This window comes from Protopterus annectens, chromosome 8.part0, assembly GCF_019279795.1.
Source record: "Protopterus annectens isolate FY-2018-M chromosome 8.part0, PAN1.0, whole genome shotgun sequence".
NCBI classification, from domain to species: domain Eukaryota; kingdom Metazoa; phylum Chordata; order Ceratodontiformes; family Protopteridae; genus Protopterus; species Protopterus annectens.
The window spans coordinates 12,599,061-12,626,888 of record NC_056741.1 but is presented as its reverse complement, the minus strand read 5'-3'; the positions used below and the strand labels follow the sequence as shown (position 1 = coordinate 12,626,888).

Genomic DNA, 27,828 nt, shown 5'->3' with positions numbered 1-27,828 from the left:
CTCCCAGCAGGAATCACAAGTAATTTTGATGGCAGTCCAGAAGAAATCATTGTCAGTAACTATGTTGACATATTTTGTGCAGACATACCTCTAGCATGCCCAAGAAAGTTATGTGACTGTTGAATGCATGAAATACCATTAATCAAGTCAATTTTATGCAATGGACTACTTTGTTGAGAAATTAAGATAACAGCAAAACGGTGAACTGAAAATGTTTATTAAAATAATTTTATATTTCGTGTAATTGTTTTAATTATTTATATTTTTTAAAATAATGAAGTTTGATGAAGTAGAGGCAGTTCTCCCTCATCGCCTATGTGCACTGCCTTTGTAATCTAACCAATGCAGGGTCATGCTGTCTTGGGACAAAGTACTAGTTCTCCATGAACGAGTCTGTCACCTAGGATGGACACAGTTAATCATACACATTTGTTGCAGATTACCCCTTTCTCCTTTACCCTACTGATCCAACTGTGTCATGCCTATATTATTTTAGACTGTATTATCCACCCCAAGTAGTCATTCTACCTGTCAGACACACTTTCACTTAAATGGTACACTCTAATGTCTACACTAAACCTGGAATCTTTACAGCAGGTAATCTCCTGTCTTTGCAGCCTTTTCTCTTTTCTCTGTTCCCACACGCAGGTATATACTATGCCCATATTACATTTTATGTCTTCCCTCCTTTTCTCCACGAAGTGCAGTGCTAAACATCCAAGTCTTTCCTTATATGTACCCCTTTTAGCCCCCCTAAGTATTCTGCTGATTTTTATGTGCACCCTGTCAATTAGTGCCGTTACTCTTTATGTTTTATAGGGCTTGCTGGACTGAGATGAGGCCTCACCAGTGCTTTGTATAGGGGGGATCCTGCACGTATGTCTCTTGAGACCCCCTCCTACATTTTCCTCCCCTGCATTTATTATCATTTGCTTTCACATTCTCACACTATTCCTGCCTGGTCATGTATCCCAGGTTCTTCTTCGGCCCAGTATCTGGATGTAAGATCACCACCAACTTCTGCAGTGTCCCAGGATAATCTTTCCCTAGAAGCAGTTTATTGCATTCCTCTGGGATAAATCTCATCTGTTGTTTCTCTGACCAAGATGACAGCTTGCTTTTATTTTTAACTGCGTTCTCAGTTAATTAGTACCCCCACCTCTGGTGACATCCATAATATTTATTATCTTGTCTATAGCCAGTAGTGCCTATTCCAGATATTTACGTCTTGAATAATGTAGGCCCAAGGATCAGCCTCATAGGTTAAGTATAGTAATGATCACAACCTTTCTTTTTAATTCTCTTACCTCACTGGCATTGTTTGCATTCTTCCTTTTAACCATTTTTATGCTCACAGATATATGTTATAGGTTCACTTATACTCATTTTATAGGTTTGTAGGTAACTACTAAGCTAGCTGCCATTGTGAGGCATTTTAAGCCTAACCAGTTCCCTTTTAAAGATGAGAATCAAACCTTGCACCTTGTGACTTCTAGGTAAGCAACTTAACCATTATACCATCCCCCACCCCCTTTTCCTCTACCCCTACCCATCTCTGCGTACTCACTGGGTCAGAGTGTGGTATGTAACTGAAGGCCTTGCTGAAGTACAGGAGGGTAACAGCCACAGGATATAATTCATCTGTCTACCTCATTATATAGCTTAGAACTGGATCAGACTGGTTTTGATATCCTGTGTTAGCTGATGTACAGTCGATTGCTGTCCTTCAGAAATTATGAAAACCCCATTCTCAGAATTTTCTATAAACTTTTTCCTAGTACTGAGGCAAGAAAGAATGAACTCAGTTTTCCAAGCATGATCCTAGGTACCCTCATGGCAGAGTTTAGGCCTGCTCTTCCTTAGTAAGGGATCTGTTGAAAAGGTTCTTGAGAAGCTCTGTCATGATCTAGGTCATTCGTTCAGAAATATAGCAAATGAATAAGAACTATGTTAGATGGCTAGACTAAAAATCCAGCACACTGGATACCAACAGTGTGATTTGGCAGACTCTGGGGAAAACAGAGCACCTCAATAATCTTGTGGAAGAGTAGACTCCTTCATACTAATTGTGATGCCCCAACACTGGCCAGTAATCAAAGAGCCTCAATCCTTACCACTGTCAAAAGCTGGGGACTTACATACTGGTAGGATGACAAGTACACACACAATAAAGTGCAATTTCCCTTAAGATCACACAGAGATCACAGTCAGTCTGGGGATGGTTTCTCCTTCTTTTTTCATATTCCCAGTAAGACTCCCCACTGGCACAGCTATAGTGTTGAGATCTCAGCCATGTGGCCAAGCTAAGACCTCCAGCACCCTCTCTGTCCAACCAGTGTTTCGTGTCCCTGCCCAAGTAGCTGACACACACACACTTTGAGATTTGATTTATATACAAGCACACACAGACACCTGGGGAAGGCTGCCACAGGCTTATTAGCTATGCCTCCCTTTGCTCATACTATAAGATAGTTCCAGCTGCTACCAGCCAACTCTTTATCAGCTACTTAAGGCCCTTAACAGTGTCTAATCCTACTGTGTAATGTTACTAATAATCCAAACAGTAGTCTGACCAAGCAAGGCTATTTAGAAGTGACCTGTACAGTGTCACCAAATACATATGCAACTACTCTAAGAGATTAAATATGTCTCATAAATTTCAGCCACAAAGATAGGTTTAAATATATTTAATAATAAATAATAAAAGAAGAAGATAATACTCAGTACACAGACACAGTTACTTCAGAGTTCAGAATCACAGGAAATATTTTAAAACAACATTGCAGGACAGTCTCAAATAAATACAAAAAACATCTAAACTAATATTTACTATATTCCTATCTATATCTAAATGAGATACTGTGCCCTAACTCTTACTTACAGCAAGACAAGTGCAGATGGTGATGATGAGTGGATGTTCTTGCTAGGTCCAAGACAAAATACAAAAATGCACAGTCTCTCTCTCAGAGAGCTCTTAAATTAATATCAACTATCATTGCTGGGTTGCCTTTGATGACATCACTATTTGTCACCTGACTTAAGTTTGCAAGCTACCCCCCCCCCATTGTAGCATCTGACATCTCCTTGTGAAAAAAACATAGCCTTCAGATGTTTGCAGTTGCTAGAAGACATAAAGCAATAAAACACTTACAAAACAATGCAGAAGGTGCCCTAGTTCTAGACATCCTGTCTCCTTGCTGCATTGAAACTAACTTTTATAACACAATCGTAAAACAATTTAATTACAACTTATTTTCTTGAAGTTTTGCATGTTAACTCTATGTTCCAGTTTCTACTATTAAAACATAAATTTGCGCAGTTATATAGTTTATATACATTTCTGTTCTTTTCCAGTAGGGTACACTCTGGATGGGTCCGCTTCTAAATCCTGAAAGCTCATAATATTGAAATTCAAAATACCGAGTCCAAAATCTTGAAAGTTCAAAATACTGAAAACTCAAAATACTGAATTTCATAATATTGAAAAAGACTACAGGATACTAGCACTTACTATATTCCACCAAAAGTACATAGAGAAACAAATAAAAGACGAAGCATATTAGTTTACTCCAACTATTACCAGGGGAGCAAACCCCCTGCACCCCCCTGCTACTTAAATATATCAACTCAGAGATCGCACTTTATTACACTAAGATGAGTTATGTTGTTGTATACCAAATTAAAAGGGAACATGATTAAGGTTACAACAGGCAGTCATGAAGCATGTATTGGTATGTTTATCATTTTCTTCTGTGGAGTGCAGTCTTGGAGTTGATATATTTAAGTAGCGGGGGGGCTCCCCCCTTTTTATAGTTGGAGAAGAGTACTATGTTTTATTATGTGGTTGTGTTGGAATATTGTAAGTGTTGGTGTACTCTGTTTTTTTTCGATATTATGAAATTCAGTATTTTGAGTTTTCATTGTTTTGAATTTCAAGATTATGAGCGTTCAAGATTTAGAAGTGGACCCACTGTGGACACATCCTTGAAGCTCAGTACTGTACAAACCCTGTTCAGCACACACTTTTGTACCAGTAATTTAATATACACATAACATATTGTTGTAATACATTTGGTAACACAAGCAATTGCATCCTGCTGATATTCACAAATGACATATAACTATTTACAAAATTCCAGATAACTGGGCTGGCAGTATCTCCTTTTGTTACATTTCTATATAAATCATATTAATATTCTCAAATGACATGTAATTATTTTCAAAATTCCAGCTAGCTGGACTGACAGTATTTCCCTTGTGTCACACTTCTTCCCCCCAAAACACTCAAGCTAGTTTTTCAGGTGACCCTTGAGAAACGTTGCTTGAGAGGGATAAGCCTATATGGGAACACATTACCCCATTCCCTGTCTTGAGATTCCAGCTGCCTTGGCATTGCTGTTCCCAGTACAGTGCTGCACTGTCCCATCATATGCCTGCAACCCTAGGCTCCACCATAATAATTTGGGATTTGGCTGGCTGGCTCCCTGCTGCCATAGATCCCCCTCAGACTCCTCCTGCGTTGTACTGCAGATACTTAGCACAAGGGCCGTTGTCATGGTAAGGTTTCATCATGTTAACATGGTACAGTTTGTGCCCCTGCCTCCTGCTTAACAGTTCTACCATGTAGTTAACATCACTGACCTTCCTTACCACTTTGTAGGGTCCCTTCCAAGCTGCCCGCAGCTTGTTGTGTCTGACAGGAATGAGAACCATTACCTGTTGCCCTACATCATACTCTCTAGATCGAGCATTCCTATCATACCAGACCTTTTCCTGCTGGTGGGCTTCTGCCAAGTTCTCCTGGGCCAAGCCCACGAGTTCCCCAAGCCTTGTCCCAAGGTTTAAGACATGTGCCACAACAAACTCCTTGTGAGATTCACACTCACCGTCCCACTCATCTCAAATCAAATTTAGAGGTCCCCTCACCCTATGCCCATACAGCAACTCAAAGGGTGAAAAACCTGTGGATTCCTGGGGCACCTTTCTGTAAGCAAACAACAGATGGGGCAAATATTTGTGCCACTCCCTCTTAAACTGGTCTGCAAATGCCAGGAGCATGGTCTTGAGTGTTGAGTTTAACCTCTCAACAATAACATTACTCTGGGGATGGTAAGGGGTGGTCTTTAGGCGCTTCACCCCACAGTGCTTCCACAAACAAACTAACAGGTCTGACATGAAATTGGCACCACTGTCAGTCAGTATTTCTTTTGGGAAACCTACCCTGCTGAAAATCTCTAACAAAGCATTTGCCACCTTTTCTCCCTCAGTGGAAGACAGGGCCACTGCATCAGGGTATCTGGTAGCATAATCTACTACCACAAGGATATACCTTTTCCCTGTGAACCTTGGAGTACTCAGGGGCCCCACAATATCCATAGTTACCCTCTGATATGGCTCCTCCATTACAGGCAAATGCATCAAAGGAGCTTTCACCTTGTCTCCTGCCTTGCCTACCTCTTGACACTGCTCACAGGTCATGCAGTATCCTGTTACGTCCTTGGAAATCCCAGGCCAATAAACGTTCTGCATAATATGTCTCTTTGTACATTTTACACCCATATCACCAGCAAAGGGAATATCATGGGCTGTGGCTAGAAGTGCCAGATGGTAGGCTCTGGGCACTACCAACTGCTGTAATCTTTCACCCTCTAGCTCTCGCTCAAGGGTCCAATCTCTGTACAGTAACCCTTTGTCCCAGTATACAGATTCCCATTTCCCTTGAGAATCAGGTGCCTCACTGGCTACCTCCCTCAAACCTTTTAATGTAGGATCTGAGAGCTGAGCCTGTCTTATCTCTCTTTGTAACCCTCCCCAGCTCCCTTCCACAGGAAGTCTGGTATTCTCTGACAGTGGTGCCTCACTGTCAGCCAGGAAACTTCTACTCATCTCTGCCCTTGTAGCCACCCTTTCTAAGGGATCATCAGTACCCACAAGCAGCTGTGGCTCACCTTCTGTCTCACTGCTACAGGATAGCTCCCTCCCTGAAGTAACCACCTCACCAGTTCTGGCTGCAAGTGTGCGGTCTGTCTGGGTCTCCCCCAGGCTACCAGATTCACATGCTTGTCTCCAAGCCTGACTGCATGTCACTGCATGCACACAAGGTACTGCATTATCAAAATCATTCCCATATCTGCAGGGATATCCTCAAATACACCTACTTGTTGGCTTCCTTTTCTACCCTCCCAGTAAAGGTGAACCCTAGCCAAATGTATTTGGAATGGGGTCCTTCCTAAAGCTCTGACTGGAGTAGACTACCCAAGCAAGTAGTGCTCCTCTTTAACCATGGCAGGCTTCACAATGGTTAGGTCAGAGGCTATGTCTCTCTTAGCAGTGGCCTCTTTCCCATCCACTAATATAGGTTATAACCTCTTGTGGTACTTCGGTACCCTTGTTGTCTCCAGACAACTTAGTGCTGGCATTCTGTCATTCCCACTTACTGGCTCTCCCACCATTTGTTCCTCAGCTTGCCTCCATGGACATCTATATGCTACATGGCCCCATTGGTTGCATTTAAAACATTTAACCCTTGGTCCTGGACATGTACTTGTACTAGTGGCTTCCGCTGCAACTGGTGGACTCTGTTGTGGCAGTCTAGGCTGCCGACCATGGGTTCCCTTAGACTCATGAGCAGCACTAAGTGTCCCTTTCCTGTGAAGTGATGCCGTGTTTGCTAGGTATAGGTCTTCCTTCTTCTCCAACTCATTTGCAGTATTGTATTGTCTATCAGCTAACCAGCTGCTCATGTCCTCAGAAAAATTGCTAAGGGCTTGTTCCCTCACCCAAAAGTCTGCCAGCCCTTCAAAAGTGGTGACCTGACATCCACTCATCCACCTATGAAAATAAGTGCTTAGTTCAGCAATATATTCACACACACTTTCATCTGCCTTGCGTCTGTGCTCACAAAACTTTTTCCTATAAACTTCAGGTGTTAACATAAAGCATTCTAAAAGACAGTTTTTTACAATATTGTAATTTAAGCAATTAGTATCAAACAATTTAAAAATTGCAGTTACAGCTTTACCATGGAATAAGGGGGTCAGGAAACGTACCCAGACCCCTTGGTTAACATTATACCTTTTACATACCCTTTCAAACATAGGAATGAAACTATCAAAATTATCCCCCTCTGTAAATTGTGGAAGAAATTTACTGACCTTTGTTGCTTCTGGGGTTTGGTTACTCCCTTCTCCATTACCTCCATGACCCTGGTGAAGAGTCAGCACCTCCTTTTCATGTTGCCTCTGCCTCTCCTTCTCCACAGCCCCTAGACATTGCAGTTTCTCATTTTCTTCAGCCTACAGATGTCTCAGTCTCTCTGCTGCTTCTATTTCCAAATGTTTGGCCACCAGCTCGTCTCTTTAACTCCAGATGGATTTTTAAGTAATCTGTGGAAAGGTTGAACTGTCCATTTTCTGAGAGTTGTACATCTCCAAGGACAGCCTGGTCACTGGTCTGCAATGCAGCTGTACCCACAGCTACAATAATTTCTGGCCTTAGTCAAGTTGGCATGCACCAGTCCTTTAGCCTGGCACATCTCAGCCAACTGGCTCTTTGTCAGCTTGCCGTACTCCTCTGCTGACATGCTTGCCTGTTCTCCGTGACTAACTAAGCTAACAAAAAAAAATAAAACAATTGTGATATGAACTCTGAATGTTCACTGCATGGCTGATTGAGAGTACAAATGCCTTTAATAACCACTGTACACAGAATACAAGAATTCAATATCCACACCACTACTAGCCAATTAATATGTGATGTGGATATCCCACCACTGTCCACCAATTAATATGTGATGACCCTGCACAGGCCCAATAATCAAGGAGCCTCAATCCTCACCACTAGCACACACAATAAAGTGAAATTTCCCTTAAGAGCACACAGAGATTACAGTCAGTCTTGGGCTGGTTTCTCCCTCTTTCTCCAGATCCCCAATAAGACTCCGATCTCAGCTGAGGGGCCAAATCAAGACCTCCAGCACCCTCTCTGATCAACCAGTGCTTCATGTCCCTGCCCAAGTAGCTGACACACACACACTCTTTGAGATTTGGTTTATATACAAACACATACACACACTTGGGGAAAGCTGGCACAGGTTTACTAGCTATGCCCCTTCTGCCCAGACTATAAGGTAGTTTCTACTGCCACCAACCCCTACTTATCAGTTACTATAAGGCCCTTACAAAGGGTGTCCAATCCTACTGGGTAATGTTACTATTAATCCAAATGGTAGTCTGACCAAGACTTGTAAGGCTATTTAGGAGTGACCTGTACAGTGTCACCAAATACATATGCAAGTATCCTAACAGTTTAAATATGTCTCACAAATATCAGCCACAAAGCTAGGTTTAAATATATTTAACAATAAATAAAAGAAGAAGACAATACTCAGTACACAGACACAGTTACTTCAGAGTTCAAAATCACAGGAAGTATTTTAAAACAGTTTTGTAGGACAGTCTCAAATAAATACAGAAAATATCTAAACTAATCTTTACTATATTCCTATCTAAATCTAAAAGAGATACTATGCCCTAAATTTTACATACAGCAAGGCAAGTGCAGATGGTGATGATGAGTGAATGTTCTTGCTAGGTCCAAGACAAAATACAAAAATGCACAGTCTCTCTTTGAGAGAGTTCTTAAATTAATATCAACTATTACTGCTGGGTTAGCTTGGATGACATCACTTTTTGTCACCTGACTTAAGTTCCCAAGCTAACCCCCTCCCCCCATTGTAGCATTTGACTTCTCATTGTGAAAAATACATAGCCTTCAGATGTTTGCAGCTGGTAGAAGACATAAACAAAGGACGGCGCAGTGGTGCAGCAGTGGCGTTGTCACCTCACAGTAAGAGGTTCCCCAGTTTGATTCTCGGCTGGAGTACCTTCTGTGTGGAGTCTGCATGTCCTCCCTGCGTTCATGTGGGTTTCTACCAGGTGCTGCAGTTTCCTCCCACATTACAAGGACATGCATCTGGAGTGTTTCTCCCCAGGCCTCCTTTGAAAATTGACTTTGTTCCTAATCGGACTTTCCCAGTAAACAAATGTTAAATAAAATAAATAACTAAAACACTTACAAAACAATGCAGAAGCCCCTAGTTCTAGACATCCTGTCTCCTTGCTGCATTGAAACTACCTTTTATAACACAATCGTAAAACAATTTAATTACAACTTATTTTCTTGAAGTTTTGCAAGTTAACTCTGTATGTTCCAGTTTCTACTATTAAAACATACATTATACATTTGCACAGGTATATAGTTTATATACATTTCTGTTCTTTTCCAATAGGGTACGCTTTGGACTCATCCTAGAAGCTCAGTACAACTGCATCATGCTTGTATTTACAAATGACATATAACTATTTACAAAAATTCCAGAAAGCTGGGCTGGCAGTGTCTCCTTTTGTTACATTTCTATATAAATCATATTAATATTCTCAAATGACATATAATTATTTACAAAATTCTAGCTAACTGGGCTGGCAGTATTTCCCTTGTGTCACACTTATAGCTATATCTTTTGTATCCCCTATTAATTAGAACCAAACCTGAGGTCATTGCAGCTTGTAGCAGGAGGGAAGGATATTTGTCTGAATACATTAACCCCTCCAACTGTATCCCCAATCTGCAATGTACTGTGTATGGAATGAACATGGAATAGGCAGTATACTTGCAAAGGGAAAACTCACTGGCAAACTGTAAGTAGAATCACACAGAAATCTGCAACTAGTAAAAAAACAAAAAACACACACATACAAAAAAAAAAAAAACAATAATAAAATAAAATCACAGAACCAATGCAACAACATCCCACCAATTTTCAAATGGTCCCTATCCAAGTCATCCATTACAAACAGTTTGAGCTTAACAAAGTGTTGTCCATCTCTGGGGCTGTGCAATAGTGGTACTCCAGTGCCTGACAGCCTGATAAGCATCCCTAGGGGTAACCTGTCCAGTCCTTCTACCTCATCCTTACTAAGTTCCCATAAACTCCCATTTGTATTGTTTTGTCATCTCTCTAGTCGTTTGTCTGCTCTAGATCATTCCTACCTACGCTGATACTCTACTAATTTCCCGCCTTTTGATACCAATTTAAAGAATTTATTTGGAATTCTAGTCCGTGCATGTGCTTCCATTTACCAGCGTTGCATTTCCTCAGTTCACTAATTTCTCCCCTTGCTGTTCTTTTTTATTCACATATCTATATAACATTTTCTTCTCCTGCCTATTACCTTTGACCACATCCCTTCTACAACCCCCTAATCCTTGCTATCTTTACTGGGCTCTATCATCCTTGCTTTATCATAGTTTTTTTTTCTGTTTTTGTTCCCATAACCTATACTTCCTCTTTACCGCTTATTGCTTATTTCTCTCTCTTCCTTAAAATACTAAGGCTGAATGTTTTCTTTTTTACTCTCCCTATTTTCAGTCATTTCACTGTCCTTTGCCACACTGGCATTTCAAATGTCTCCAACACCAAGCCTACCACACATAATTTTGTTTTAGTCATCCATCCCTGCCCTTCCCATTTCTGTAATTTTTCCATAGTGGACTACTCTGTAGTCCTGTACCCGACACAGACTCTAACCTCCCCAGCCCTAGTGAAGCCGTAAACCATTAAGCTTTGTGGTCACTATTAACCAGTGGTGGCCTCCCCTTCACCTTCAGTGGTGGCATCTCCTCCTCCTCTAGTTTCAGGGTCATCTTCACATCCTCTTGTTCCCCTAAAACTATATTCACTAGTCTCTGCATTCTTGTTGCCTCTTTTACTTTTGCATGAACTCTTTAATGAATATTACTCTTTTAAACCTCCACACCCCCAGCATGTGTGTTGGATCATTCCTGCACACCCCCAGCATGTGTGTTGGATCATTCCTGCACACCCCCAGCATGTGTGTTGGATCATTCCTGGACACCCCCAGCATGTGTGTTGGATCATTCCTGCACACCTCCAGCACGTGTGTTGGATCATTCCAGTTGCCTTGTGGTATACTGAAATCCCCCTGATAATGAATCTTTTCATTGCCCACCCACATTATGGATTATGAAATGCTACAGCTGGAGTCTAGTAGTTCAGCATCCACATGGTAATTATCCTATCCATTCACCCCATGAATGATGGAATGTTCCTCTTGGCTGGTTGATCACCCCCCCCCCCCCACATGATAATCATCCTTATCTCAATACCAGTTCTGACTCTTCATTCTTTTTTTTTTACTTCTTTATGCTCTTTGTTGGTTGTCTTTAGGGTGGGTATTTTACAGTGTTTATATCATCTAGCAGTCTCATTCTGCCCCTTTGATTCTAATTGCCAGGAAGATGACATGAACCCCTATGTTCCTCATTTCTTTATCCTCCTACATGTTTTAACTATCTCCCCACATTGTTACAGCTCTTCTTCTGTCTTTCTTATTCTTTCATTTCTAATTAATCTGTGGTCTGGGGTTATTTTGTCACTTTATTTACTGGTGTATACTTAGTTTTCTGGGATACCTCCATGTCCATCTTTCTTGCCACTATCAACACCAGAAGTTTAGATGTTTGACCACAGGTTCCTAGCATTTTCTCAGCAGGACCAACTACCATTCATTTTATTTAACATTTGTTGAATATTTATTTAACGTTTGTAACCAGGAAAGTCTGACTTGGAACAAAGCCAATTTTCAGCAGAGGCCCTGGGAGAAACGCTCCAGATGCATGTCTTTATAACATGGGAGGAAACCGGAGCACCCGGAGGAAACCCGCACAAACACAGGGAGGACATGCAGACTCCACACAGAAGGCACCCCAGCCAAGAATCAAACTGGAAAACCTCTTGCTGTGAGGTGACAATGCTACCGGTGCACCACTGTGTTTTGTTTACACTGCATCCCTTTTAGTTTGTTCCTTCTTCCTCAAATGACCAAGGTATGTTTTTTTTTCTCTGTAATGATACTGTTTTATTTTCCTGATCCAGAAATATATAAAGCACAGCATGTTCTTCTTCAACCAGGTGGCACTCCCAGGAATGATGTAGGAGAACATATCAAGGAGCATTCCCAGTTACTGGAGCCCCAAACATTTTCAGTGGAAAACAATACAGGTAATGATACACCAACACTATCTGCATGAGGAGTTATACATTTAGCACTTACCGTGTCTGTTATAATTGTTATAATTGTTATTATTATTTATTATTATTATTATTATTATTATTATTATTAGCAGTAATGGTAGTAGTATTGTTGTCTACTTCACTTAGTCCCAAATGCTGCCTTTCCATTCCCTTTAGTTTTTATCCATGATGACAGAACAAGCATGACTATTAGCACCATGTACAATAATGATGATTTATATTTCTCTGTTTGCTAAAGTCAGTGGTATTAGCATTACTGTCTTTGAACCCATGCCCCTAAATCTCAGGTGTTCTCATACTACCAGTACAGTATACTTTGTCAGGCAGTAGCGAAGAGTATAACAGCTGTGTTCATTAATACTTTGTGTCATGGTAGGAGTAATATTTGATACACATTTCAGTAGGTATTTGTAATCTTTATTTAGTTCATAGGATCATAGGAGGTTGCTAGGCTAATGGCTTTGGGGCTCTCACAAGCCTAGCCAAAAGTTTATCCCCAAAAAAGAAACCTCAATCAGTACCTGTCACCCCTGTCATTGAGAGACACAGGTGAAACTCCTGGGACAGATTTGTGGAAATACTTCCCAGCTCGTACATTTTGCATTTGAAAGTTATGTTCTCCCATGCTCAGGATAGCTTCTCTGTGGCTGAGCTGGACTTGGAGCAGTGACTCCTGGAGGACATATGGGGTGTTTTCTCTTGGAATGAGGAGGCATAAACGTTATAGTCACTTGATTATATTTATTTACACTTTGTTGACTGGGTTAGTTCCACCACAGGGTAAATTTGGCCATGGCATTGGGGAACTTCCACTACCCTTTTTGAAAGGTGCCCTGGGATCTTCTACATACCCTTGAGCTACCATCAACTCAAGCAGATTGGACATTGGTTTAACATGTTATCCAAAGGATGGCACACTCAGGAGTGCAGTACCCTCCTTCCCCATGCTGCACTGCAGTGTCAGCAATCTATCTACCTGGTGTGGGAATGGAACCCACACCCTTCTGCAGATATGCTACCAGTACTGCTTGAATGAAATTAATCATGCATCCTTTTCTGATCAGTGGTCTAGTCTGAGATCTCTCTTACAATGTCACACTGGTCTATCATTTCCCACTGGAACTGCTTGTAGTCTTTCATTCTTCACTTGAAAATCTGGTTATCCATCTATCACAGTGCATAGCTTTGCTTGTTTTTCCCACCAGTGGTCAGTGGTGGTAGCAGTCAATCACTTCTTGTATACTCTATATTCTTATAGACTTACATGTCTAGCAACTGGCTGTAGATCATAGGTTCATAGATTCATAGGTGTTTAATAGGCTAAAGACCACAAGGGCCTTTTTAAGCCTAGCCATGCATCCCAAATTTCTGACAAGTTCTGATACCCTTGATAAGTGTAAGCATAGGCCTGGGAGATTAACCATTTACAGGTTACCTGTTTGTATCAGACCAGGGATGAATTTCTGGTTTCCCATCCAATTGTCCAAGTTGCACTTGAATTGGATTAGGGAGGAACTCTGCTTCACATGGATGGCAAGCCTGTTTCATAGATGGGGTAGGCTCTGGGATACACATCTATCTCTCCAGCATGTCCTATTTATATCACAGGCAAGGTTTAAGTCTTTAGAATGGGTAGTTCTGGTACTGTTTGTTTTGTGGATATGCAGGAGGTCCATCAGAGTGGGGTCTGACAATGCCCTGTATGCCAGGCATAGATCTCCCTTCAAAAGCCTGTAGGAGACAGAATACAGAGATAGGGCCTTGAGGTGGTCTGCATAGGACATATTACTTATGCCCTGTATTCTTTTAGTGAGGAACCTCTATGGATGTTCCAGTTATTGGATATGCCTGGTTAGGTACATACCAAAGGGGTCATTGTACTCAATGATAGGTCTGATGAATGCTGAATACAGTGGAACAATAACATCCTTGGACTTCGATGCCATACATTTGTATGCCTTTCATCTGTTTCTTGAGTACTTTTGATTGGTTTATTTGCCTTTTCTAGGTGTTGTCCCATTTTAACAATAAAAATGTACTTCTGAGACTCAATGAAACATTTTGTTTGGATTGCCATTTGCCAGTTGTGTAGTCTCTAGTTAACACCAATTTATCTAAGGAAAAACTCTCCCATAGTTATTTAACAAGTATATTACATCTGCATTTCTAACAAATATCTGGTTTCACTAAGTGAAGGCTAGAAAACAAATCTATTATGGATGTTGTTTTGGTGGTCTGTCTTGTGTGGTCCATTAGAGGTTATACATTTTACAGCTTTCTTGAACATTTGCACTTGTTCTTTCATTCAATCCATTTCTGATAATGAAGTGCAGGCAAAAATTCTTTTTTGGTTCAGAAATGTTTTGAATTTTTCTGATGTGAACTATGCATATTTATCACTAAACATTCCCTGTAAGTCTGTAACCCAGACATATTTAAGGGCGAGTACAGGGGAAACAATACAGAATGAGGGGAAGCGAAATGGGTGACATCGGTACACAAAATTGGGTTATAATGATATGTGAATGTTGGCGGGGGAAATGTTTAGAGTGTTTAAATTTGCCCACAGGCAAATGTGACAAAAGTGTATAAGATGTATTTCTGACATAAAACCTGCTAGACTGATATAATGATAATAAGTGTGAATGTCAATCCCACAGTTACAGACATAATTAATAATCAACTTACTGATAAAGGATGTGATTGGGGCCTAAAGCTGCAGTGAAACAAAGTGGAATGAAAATGTGATATACATGTTGATAAAATGTTGACCTGAGACTGCAGTTTGCAAGGACAGAAGATACATTATGGGACGAATGCATAGAATACAGTCATAGACTATCAGGATGTATATACAGGGAATTGACGTATGAAAGCTGACAGCACCGCTGTATTATCCATCCCACCATGCATATACCAGAACAAAAGGACTTTACAGCAGTAATATCAGGTAGCTCAGAAATGGATGTCTTTTTGCAAGGAAATGACAGTGGTACCAGTAAGAAAGGGGTTCATCACCTACAAAAGTGTAATAGATAAGTGTTGTATGGTTATGTAATTGATGCATGCCCATCTAATAATAAAGAATACACATATGTGACCAATGACAAAACTGAGTGGATGATATGTCAGGAGTCCAGTTTTGCTATTGCTGATTTGCAGAAATGTCTGACATGCTAATACCGGGCATGCTCACATACGATTACAGGGAACAGTAACAAAACAATAGAAAGTGTTGTAACAGAGGACCAGTCATATTTCCTGATGGGGTTGCTGCATGCCATACAATAAGACACCTTTATGGGATCACACATCTGCCAGTAAGACATATATTCTGATGGAAACAATTGCCATATGAAACATGTCTGGAGGATGACATGCAATACACAGCATAGTTATCTTCTGAATAGGTAATGCATATGAGCAAGGAATAACCAAAGAAACATTTGCATTTGTCCTTTTAAAACACATGCATGAACAGATATCGGAGAGATGTATAACAATCGTGGGAGCCACAGACATTTACATATCAGACACGTAAGGAAGAACACCCTTGAAAGGCGTACAGCACTATCATACCATATAAGGTGAACTAATGATCTACCAGGTATGAAAATGCATGAAAAAGCTGGCCCTATGAGTGTGTGTAAGCCACTGTAGTCTGACACATTTGTCTGACTGACAGATGTTATCAAATTCATATCCCTGCCTTTTATACAAGGGGGTCTCCAGACCTCTGTATTGACTGCATATCCCACATCAGATAACAATGGAGGCTTCACAAATAACTGAACTGAATGTATGTGTCAACCCAGGAGGTATGGATATAATAGGAACTATCAGATTTAGTCAGAATGCCAGAAAGGAGGGGCCCATGTTACTGTCCACATAATACTGAACATTACACTATGACTGATTCTTTGACAAGGAAGCTGTTTACGTCATGTAGGACACACATTGCCCCAGAAGTGAACACCTGTCTACCTGCATAGGCATAGTATGAATGCCAATACTCAATGCATATGCCACAGGAGCACTCCCAGCATGACATGCCCTAAATAAACATGTATATGCCATACAGTCACAGCCACTGATGATATATCATTGTTCAACATAAAAATAAATAATAATAACTAGATACAATAGTGTTTATGTAATGTCAATGCATTCATCTAAACTTGCCCCTGTTGGGAATTAAACAGCAAACAATTTTACTTTGCTGACTAGTGACATCTGAATGAACTACAAGCTCCACAGTGGAAGCCTTGTAACTAGTATGACAATTCACTGATGCTAACTTATTACATCATCTGTGTGTGTGTGGTAAAGGATATCTTAGATGCAAGCGATCAAGGAGGTTTGTTACAATGTCAATGGACATGTTATCAATGTGGTGCTTGCCAGTCATGCATTAAGTATAATGCCCAAGAATGCTAACAAGCACTGAATGTAGATGTTGAATGCATAAGCATTTGACAGACACCACATGATATTTTGCAGGATGAATACACCACAGAAGAAATGTCACTACAGTTGTGACGTGTGGTTATATGAAAACATTACATCATGTACTTTCTACAAGGGATATGTGTGTCTATGATTGCTGTAGTACATCAACAATAGACAGCATGTTGTCTCATTCCCTCATACCACAAGATAACAGTTCCTGCATATGTTATGTATGGAACATGAATGTCATCATTTCTCCAAATAAAAGCTTTTATAAGATGGATCAACATCTGTATGTGTACAAAGCCAATGTGCATGACAACAGTGTTATTGATATGTACAGTCACAATAAGACTGACATAGTGTAGTCTGAGCAGTAATGGATTAACTTCAAGTAACTACCTGAGATCACAAGCTAAACATCATATCCTGAATCACAAGTGTCAAACAACCATGCTAATGTACAGCTGAGATGGTGCACAGTTAAATGGATGACATCACCAGTGTTTATTACCTGGATGTTTATGCTAAAAAGTAATCAAAGTGCACAACAACACAATGAGACACATTGCAAGTATGTTAGCAGTATGTAATCATTGTGTGGACAAAAATGTTATCTTCCCTGGGGATGCTAGGATTTCCTAGTATCACAGAATGCCACTCTATTCAGTTTCATAATTCAGAGGGCATATAAAGGTGGTTGTGAGGTTGCCAGTGCTAAATGACACTAATAGCTGTTATTACTGAAGCAATGATGGAACTTAACCACCTACCTATCCACTTACAGTGTCTATACAGCAGATTATCAGCAGCCAGTGCTATAGGAGACTAATGAATACAACTGATACTATAGCATCTATGAAGGGATGGCATAAGTAGTGTATTAGCATGGAGATGTATCTGGTAGCCAGCCAGGGCTTGTAAATGTTCCCACTACATATGTGTGTGAACCAGTCATGACTCCATTGGCAGTCACACTTGTAGAAGTTATGCACTTCTGTATTCGAGCATCCTACCTATCTAATTAAACGTTATAGAGAATAGTGCAAGACATGCAGACACAGCAGGAGACTTCTGACATTCAAATAGCTTCAGTTTACTTGCAAAACAATGATCTCATCAGTGTGTTGAACCAGGGGTGTACATAGACAATATAATGTTGTAATTGTTATGCTGTTACTGATTCCACAAAAAACAAACAAAAAAAAAAACTGACATTTGAAGAATAGAAACATTCTTCCCTCACCTCACTTAATAAATGTTTGCATCACTTTCCCTCTAAAACCATTAAATGGGTATTTTTCAACCCTTGACACTGTTATTTTAAGCATTAATGTTCAGATTTGTTGACATAGTATTGCTTAAATAAGCAAAGTTTCCTTTACATAATGCATAGAAAATTGTAATCATTACATTACAAACAGCATGCATAGTTACACCCTTGTGCAGCAATGAAGTCATGGATGTGAAAAGTGGGCTTAGGCGAAGGTGTAGTCATCTTTGATTTAAAAAAAATATATATATCCAGAGTAGGGTAAATAAGCACATGCTCACCTAACTGTAAATGACGTCACACACAAGTCTACCTTGCTGGGTATTGAACATCCTACCTGTCTACTCACACAAATTGTATTACTTGCGAGTGCTACATGAGAAGTCTGATTCTCAAGAGAGAGATTTTATTTTTGTCAAGATGTCCTTATTAGTGTGTTTGATGCAGGATATTTCAATAAAAGACTGTATAAGGAAGCTATGTGCACGCACAAACACACACACACACACACACACACACACACATGGAAGTTTTTCATGGCAAGTACTGAACCTCCTACCTATTTAAGTTACATAATCTAGAGAGCACTGCATTACTTGGAAGTGGGACAGGAGAAGTCCGATTCTCAGGGGAGAGATTGTACGTTTGCAGGATGTGGTCTGTTTCAGAGAGGATAGTACTGTAAAACAGGGATAAAAGAGTTGTGAGAACAGTTAAATGTGTTATTCTTAGGAGAAGTGGATACAATAACAAGTGATACACACAGTCTCTCACACACACACACACACACACACACACACACACACACACACACACACACACACACACACACACACATACATGTCCTTCATATTGGGCCCTGACCCTCCTACCTATCTAAGTTACACAACCTAGAGAGCAATCTAATAGTCACAAGCACAACAGGAGAAGAGCAACTGTAAGGGGACAGATTGCAATTTTGTCAGGATGACCTCATCAGTTTGTGTCAGAGAGGTTGTTACTGTAAAATTAGGGATAAGGGAGGTGTGAAAACACTTAAATGCATTATTCTTAGTGGAAGTGGATACACCACCAAGTCTCACACACACACACACACACACACACACACACACACACACACACACACACACACACACACACACACACACACACACAAGTCATCTATGCTGGGTATTGGCCCTCCTTCCCTGTTTAGGTTACATAATCTAGAGAGCAGTCTGCTAGTTGTAGGCATCACAGAAGATGGACAATACTTATGTAAAACTCGACATTGGAGTATTTGTAAAAGCAATGCTTTGAAGAGATGGTACTATGCATCCCAGGTCATGCAACGAATGCATATGTGTGCACAGGACAATGGAACGTCACTATAATTGTTACACGTAATGACATGATTTTATAATGAAATGTAGATACTGCCCTTACTGTACACTGTGTTACTGTGAGAGACATTGACATGTTCCACATAATGTGCTGACATACACATTGACTGTTGCACACCACTGGATTATCAATCAAACATTGCAGTGATATCATTATTGTCTCATACGTACACTATGTGTATTGGCAAGACAAAGATGCAGCTTGTACATAGGACAGTGTACTGCAGAAAGACAGTGATGGATTTGGTGAAAATAGGTTAACCAAGCTGGTAACACAGTGCAAGTGTAGACACTGTAGAGCAGACATATTACTTTACATGAATGAAGTGAGTGAGTCAACATCATTCAAAAATATGAGCAACAGTAATACACACATATGCAAGTGATTTTATATGACATAAATTCATTGTCATGTTTAGGAAGGCTGACATACATTAGCCTGTGTTTATCTCTAAAACATTGATCATATATGCTAAACAGCACATTTTAATTATGCAAAGCTTATTCATACATTGCTTGCATGAAATATGTTTAGCATTATCATTTTTCTTGCTGTTATATTCCTGTTCAAAATGTTGTGAGAAATGTGCTTCTTGCATCCTTTTAAAAATTACTCTGTAGCTGGATTTTAACCCTTAATAGGCTGTATTATTTATTAAAAGTCACAGCCCTTCCACCTTGTGCTAGAGAGAACATCTCTGTGACAGGTGGAATTTCTCCTCTCAATACTGTCCTGAATGCTGAAGAAAGCACACAATTATCAGGTGTGCTACCTAAGGCAGCCTTGACTGATTTTTTTCCTTAGGTAGTGCATTCTGTTTTCACCCTGCCAAGTGAAGAACAGATGAACCTTAAAAATAATGTAAATAAAAAGACATATTGCGATAAATTGCAATGTGATTTCTACACAGGGCTCAAACAATGCTTCATGTGCCTTATGTAACTCGATTCACTTCAGTTACTCTCTTGTGCCACAAAATTTGGCATATGTTAGGTGCATTCACTGAAGCAAGTACTCTCCCTGTTGCATGTGACCACACAACTATGCCAGATGGGCTTGAGCTACCTAATGCAGCCTAGGTAGTGAACCCTGTTTGTGAGCTGCCAAGTGGAGAGCAAATTTTAAAGGCATTAGAAGAGGAATGTATAATAGAGAAATTCAGAAAGTGAATGAAATGTAGTGCATGGGTGTATGTAGCAATGACCAGAGTAAGAAGTGCCTTCAAATAAACAACTCTTCTTTCTTGCATCCTTGCAGCATCCGGCATGTACTGTGACACATTTCAGAACTGTAATTAATAACAAAGTATGTGAAAGTGAATAGACTAATGATCACATGTTAGCAATAGTGACAATAGTTGATTTTAAACAACAATGCAATGGTATCAGAAAATGTGATTAAATATATATTCAGAAACCCCCTATAAAAATGTCATGTAAGTGGATTTGAACCATGCATCTAATATCATTTATCTATATGCACACTGCACTTACATCTTGTGCAATGCAAAGAAAGTTACCTGTCAGGATATTTTCTTCCTTGAGTACTATCCAGAGTGCTGATGGCCACACAATGCCACCTGGCTGGTCTGCACTACCTATAGCAGCATAAACTAATTTTTTCATTTTTTTCCTTAAGCAGTGAATGTCATTTTCCCACTGCCAAGTGACACACAAATTATACAAGAAAAAAAAAATTATTGTAGAGCGAATATTTTACATGCACATGTTTGACCAAACATGTTATGTTGCAAAAGGCTCCAGTATGTATTTGAACCCTCAACAAAGAGCATTGAAAGTAATAATTTCACACTATTTCCAAGAGTTGCCACAAACAAGCACATATATCAACAAGGTGATAGGGTTTAAATGTTATGATAATGTGACATATCAATTCACACTGAAAGTGTGATAGAAACAAGTTATGAAAGTTCTTTCACATTTGACGGTCAATGTCTGGATGTTTGGGATATTGCAAAATGTTAGCATAGCTATGTACTCATAAAATGTGAAACAAAGACTGTAAACACAGCAGGTATATCTCTTTCTTTCTGTATGGTGCCTTGTTCCATTATCTATGCTTTCATAATAGCAAATCTTTCTATGTTTTATTGCCATATGTTATCTTTATCTATGCTTAAAGTACTCCCTTTAATATGAACACTTCTTAATAAAGGGCAGTAACTGCCATCATTAAAGTCAGCATTTGAATGTTAAGACTGTTGATCTCCTAAATAACTGCATGTACTTTCAGACTTTTTGGTAAGTGTCTTCTCCCTGACATACCATCAGTGTCCTTTAAAGAGGGGAGATTGTGAAAGATGATTGTTTTTGCAGTCAGAGGAATTATAGACACCTGAAAGTCATTAACAGTTCTCAGTGCTTGTCCATGCATTGTTAGGGGGTGTGCATGTAATTGTGTAAGTACTTATACCATGTTAACATTCTCTGCACTTAGTGTGACCACTGAAAAGCATTTGTATAATTTTAGATGTATTTACTTTGGGTCTATATTAGATCACCGAACGCTTAAAAAAGCGCACAGTGATTAATCGACTCTATGTAAGCGAAAGCTTAAAATATCAAAGCAACAGAAACCCAAATTTTTTTCCTAGGGAAAGAATTTGGTTGTCCGTTTCTGTTGCTTTGGTATTTTCAGTGCTGTGGTGGAAAGTTACGGGTCGGGTTTAGGTAAGTGTGCGATTGTGTGGATGTGAGTGTTAGGGCGGGTTAGGTGAGTTAGGGTTAGGGCGTGGGTTAGGTATGTGTGCGATTGTGTAGACGTGAGGGTTAGGGCAGGTTAGGTGAGTTAGGGTTAGGGAGCGGGTGAGGTGAGTGTGCGATAGTGACGGACCTTAGGGTTAGGGTTTGGGTTAAGGTAAGTGGATAGTTAGTGGTATGTGTATAGTTTAGTGTAGGGTTAGGTGTCAGATTTTAGGTGTATGTGTGAGGATTGCTGTTTGTTTGGTGTGCTTGTGTCGTGTGTATGTGTTTTGGAACAGCAATTTATTTCCTTAGGGAAAAAAATCGCTGTTCTGACAGTTCGAGATTGTAAGCTTTCATTTACATAGGATCGATTAATCATTGTTCGCTTTTTTAAGCATTTGGTGATCTAATATAGACCCTTTACTTTTACAGAGGAGACATTACTGACATAACTGTATACCTCAGGCAAAAGACTACTTAGGGACATAGAAGTATTTGCATATGAGAATAATCAATTATATAACATTCTTTTTTTCACAGGTTCTACACTTACCTTGTTGTTAAATTGAATTAATAACAGGTTACACAGACTGATACTGTTCAACTGTATATCGTATTTACTGAAAGATTTATTGAAACAAGCCGACCAAGCACTACTGTCAAGATTTTTATATTTTCTTTATAACACAGATTACTGTCACATACACTGCACTTCCTCAGATGACTCAAATTACAATATGTCTACCAGACAGTTCTTTACAGTCACTTGTATCTAGTTTCAAATTTTGTCCTTGATGAAACATTCTTTTCCTGTATTGAAACATTCTTTGTCTGCATCCTCATCTCATACAGAGAAAATCATTTCCTCAGCAAGCTTAAATGTTCTTTCATTGATAGGATAGTCTGTAAAATTGTCTGCTGTGTTAGCCATTTCCTTGAGCAGGTTTATTCACTTGAATATCTGTATACATTCAGATGTTTATGATATTTCAGCAAGCCTCTGTTGTCAATGCCATTTGTTACAAAACATTAAGAAGTATAATACTTTTTGTTCCACACAAGCACATTCTGTTAAGCTAATCATACTTGTTTACTACATATTACTTTTCTGTACTTGCAGATAACTGTATTTATGTGCTGTTTCTAAAAATATCACACTATTACTATGATAGAAAGCAGTTTTACTAAACCTCTGTTACTGTGAAAGAAAACAGTTCTACAAATTATGTATATTTTTCTATCAAATACATGTTATTACTATGAGGAACCAGTTTTACTTTATATAATTCTATTGCATCTCATTACTACAGGTAACAGTTGTGTTCTTGTGTGGTTGTCCCTGTCTGATGCTATCAGAACACAGTCATTACATGACTAAGTAAAAATTGTGGTGTCTGATAGGCATCAGTTTTCCTATGTATATGAGCATGGGATCTTAGGTTTTCAGCTAGGTAGTGATTGTGTGTGCTATCCTTTGCCTTTTAGCCAGAGCCAGGGCATACTGTGTATGCCTTCTTTTGCAAGCACCATCTGCAGCTTGTGGTTCTCCCTTAGACTCCTCATCTGTACCTGATGCTGCTGCTGGTTGTAACTGCGGTCCTGCCCCTTGCTGTCTTATTGAAGCTGTTTCCTGATAATTATGTTGTGTAACATGGCACAGACCTTAATTGTTTCAGCACAGGTGCCTGGGTTATACTGCACTGCATCTCCTGATGTGTCTAGACACTGGAGCCTTGATATAAGCAAGCCAAACACATGTTCTATGATATTCCAAGTTTGAGCATGGGCCTCATTGTATCCTTGCTTAGTGGGACTGAGTGGGTTTCTCATGGGTGTCATGAGCCAGTACTCCAGTTAATAATCTGCAGCCCTCACTCGATACTCTTGAGAAATGTAATCCCTAGCAAATTTGGTGTACAAAATCACAAGTATACCATATGTGTGAATCATGAAAAACTACCTGGGTTACCTGGACAGACATTTAGATGATCCCTTCTGCATTACAGACAACCTGAGAGTTTTTGCAGTGGTAACCTTTTCCACTGATGTATCTCCTTCCCTGTTCCCCAGGTGGGGTTTTTGTTTCTATGTGTGTCGAATCTATGGCCGCCACAACTTTAGGGAAGTGTGTTATTGCACAAAACCCATGCATGGTTCTTGCTGTCTCCTGTGGTGCTTGTGGGAAACAGATGTGCTCCCTTTCATGCAGTAGCATTGCATTGAAAAACTGATGTAATATTCTAGAGACTGACTGTGACACCCCCAGTATATCCCGTGTAGTTCTGTGGAAAGTACCCGTAGCTAGTACACATAATGCTACACATACCTTCTTTCCACTGTGATGAGTTTTCCATGATTTCCCTGAGGTGGGGGCGGTAGAGTTTGCATATTGCTTCCAGTATTTCCCTGTCCACCCCAGGCCTGACATAGGGGCGGTAGAGGTTGCATATTACTTCCAGTGTTTCCCTGTCCACCCTAGGCCTGAGGTGGGGGCGGTAGAGGCTGCATATTGCTTCAAGTGTTTCCCTGTCCACCCCGTATCGTTCACCCTTTTTGTTCTTTTCTGAGGTCTGGCAGCAGCAACAGCAGCAACTTGATCTAAAGCCTGTTGCACAAACAACATGATAATAGTAGCAGCAACCATTTAACATGTTTTTTTAAGTGTAATTGTGCCTGTATTCCAAAAGGTTTTGGCATAAACAGCAAGACTACACCGAGTGTACATGATTGCTTTATGGCTTCCTGAATAGGTCCGCCATGTTGGATTGATTAATTAGCAAGTACTTCAGCTTGTTATGTTGTCATTAGCGTATTCTGTTGTTTTCCTTTGTTTGGCAACTCTACATGTCTTGTAGAGTCGCTTAATGTATAACAAATAGTGCACTATCATGTTGGCGATGCTGCACAATTCCAACACAATCACTGCACTTCTTATAGCTCTTTATGAATCCTGGCCATTGTATTTAATATTGATATTGCCACCATATAGATTATTTCAAGCCATTCTGAATGCATCTGCTGTAGTTAGAAACTTTAAGTCCATGAAAGGATTTATAAATTCTACATCAGTATATTGTCATGGTGCATTTCTCATGGTGGATGGATACTGGCTCCTCAGGCTTTTCATATGAAAATTGTAACGGTCTGTCAGTGCAGCCATTTTGTTTGCTTTTTCATATTTAGTGTCAGATGCATGTGTCTTCTCAGGACCAGGGGCAAGCAGTGCAACTTGTCTGCCATCTCCATAAATACCACCATATTCTTGTAGTAACTATGACAACTGACAGCAAAGGCAGAATCAGCATAAATCTGATTCTGCATAAGTACTAGCTGTATTTTTCATTTCTCAGATCAGAGTAAGAGTTTTCATGTGCATGAGGGCACAGTTACATTTATCTTTTGTTAGTGACCTTGAAGTAAATGCAGTGGGTCTCTGTACCATCATTCATCCCTGTGTTTAGTTTATATAGATCATTATTTGTAATATTCCTATTGAGCCACTGTAGCTAGATAGCATGTGCATCTACATACTGAGCATGTGCGAGAACAATGGCATTTTGTACGGATAGCCAGAGTGAGTGCAAGCATGAATGGAGATGCACATGCGAGTGTGTTTGAAGTAATGTATGAGCCAGTTAGCTTAAATACTTGTACTTATTACAGTTCCTGACAATGTTTATGTACAATAAATATCTTGAACCCATACACTGTTTCATTGTCTCTTTTGAATGCACGAGACAAGTGACATGGTGTCAGAAGTGGCATGTCTATAATGACATGGTGCCAGAATGGGATCCAAAGTTGAAGCAACGCTCAAGCATTGAACCAAACGGTTAGAAGTGGGGGAATATACCAGAGTGAACTCGCAAACAGGTCAGCGGTTATTCAAAGGTGCTTAAATTCTTTTAAATGATTTTTCAGTCACCAAATAAGAGGCAAAGCATTTAAAATATTAAAAATAATTACCGAGCTAAACTAAATGTCCAAAATTGAGACATACTGATAAATGTATTCGAAATAAACACAAAAGTGTTCAAAATAACTTCCAAAATGTTTAAGATGTATGAAAGGGGTAAAATGACCTCATTTTTTAACAATGTACTACTTTTTTGCATTAATTAAAGCTATTCAAAATGTCCAAAGCTTCTGGAATGTTTGCAGTGTTTGCAGTGTCAAAGTGAAGCCTTTCTAAAGAGATTGTTGTGCATTTGTGCATATTTACAAGTACCTGGCCTATGCTTATGTTTAAACGTATTTTGTTGTAATGGCAGAGTGATTTCACAGACCTGAACCTCTGGTGTTTGATAATAATATTGCTGAGAACTGGAACATGTTTGAACAAGAATATGATATTTTCATACAAGCTGCTTTTTCTGATAAAGGCGTATGTACAAAAGCATTTATACTTCTTAATTTAGCAGGCTTGGAAGCCATTGAAAGGGAGCACACATTTGTGTACGTATCTGCCCTATATGCAAGGGAATGGGAGAACCACCATATTGTGATACAGGCTGAAATGTGGGAAGACCCCGAGTTCTTAAAACGGAAATTTAGAGAAATTTGTAACCCTCAAACGAATATTACAATGGAAAGGCACAACGTATTTTACACAAGCAATAAAAAGCCTTGTAAAACTATAGCAGCATACATCACTGACTTGAGAAATAAAGCAAAAATGTACAGATATGGTGATTTGCAAGATGAGTTAATAAAGGACTGATTTGTATGTGGTGTTAATAAGGATGCAGTGAGAAAGATTTTACTTTGAGATAGTAATTTAATGTTGAGCAAAGTCATAAATTTAGAGCTGAAAAGTTGATACTAGATCCAATTTCAATGTTATATCAGCACTAATGTGTGACAAGGTGAAAGCTGGTAAAAAACTTGATTCAGTGAATTATGCAAAACTAGTTGCTTGATATGGTGAAGGCTGGTAAAAAACTTGATTCAGTGAATTATGCAAAACTAGTTGCTTGATATGGTGAAGAGATTCAAACTGTTGGTGCAGTTATTCTCACTTGCCATTCTGCTGGAAACAGCTATGACTTGCAGTTTCGCATAGTCCAAAGACACGTGCAGTCACTGTTAGGCCTCAGAGATAGTTTGAGAATGGGACTGATTTCATTCAATAAGGAAGTCCACCATATTTTTTCCCCTAATTTAGGACATATAGATATTGTAATGAGCGTCTTATGTATTTTTTCTTGTTATTATAATGTTTCTGTTTACATTGTAACTGCATTTAAGTGGAGTTTTTCTCCCTGGGCCTCCACTGACAAAGGGCTACTCAGCTCAGTCTGACACACCTGGCCAACAAATGTAAAATAAATAAATAATAAATAAATAAATAAAGATTTGTCAAATATACAAGCTTATAGAAAAGCGCACAAGTATGCTTACAAATGAGAAAAGTATGCATGCTGTCTGTCATACAGTGTCTGCTAGTGCGAATGTTGATAGTGTGAGACACAAAGCTAAGATGAATAAGAGATATAAGCAAAAGAATGTGGCAGTACCCAGTTTTAACCATAAATTGAATGGGGCATCTACAAGTAATCTTATTGTTAACTGTCGTAATTGTGGAGGCAAGCATGAACCTGAATGAGAGAAGTGCTTAGCTTTTGGTCAGCGATATCACAGATGTAAATAATGCAATCATTTCAAAAAGCTTTGCAAGTTTAAACTGGCACATACTTTTAATAAAAAGAGAGCATTCACAGATGCAAGTAGATCAGTTAGAAAGCCGTGAGCAAACTTTTTATGTTGATGGTGTATCTGTGACTGATGAAACGATTAATACAGTAAACTATCAGCCAACTGGTAATATGGGAGCAAAGGATGAAATGTTTTGTACTGTTCAGATTAATGGGAAATTTGTAAAGTTTAAAACTGGTACTAGATCT

The 27,828-nt window shown here is 39.5% G+C and overlaps 1 protein-coding gene across 1 annotated transcript in view; it reads left to right on the top strand.

Moving 5' to 3' along the window:
- The window catches only part of LOC122807960, a 114,192-nt gene that overhangs the window by 10,728 nt on the left and 75,636 nt on the right, over nucleotides 1-27,828 (top strand). Inside the window, exon 3 of the mRNA XM_044078992.1 lies at nucleotides 11,993-12,082. Coding sequence (XP_043934927.1) covers nucleotides 11,993-12,082 — 90 coding nt within the window. The remainder of the gene's footprint in view (nucleotides 1-11,992; nucleotides 12,083-27,828) is intronic.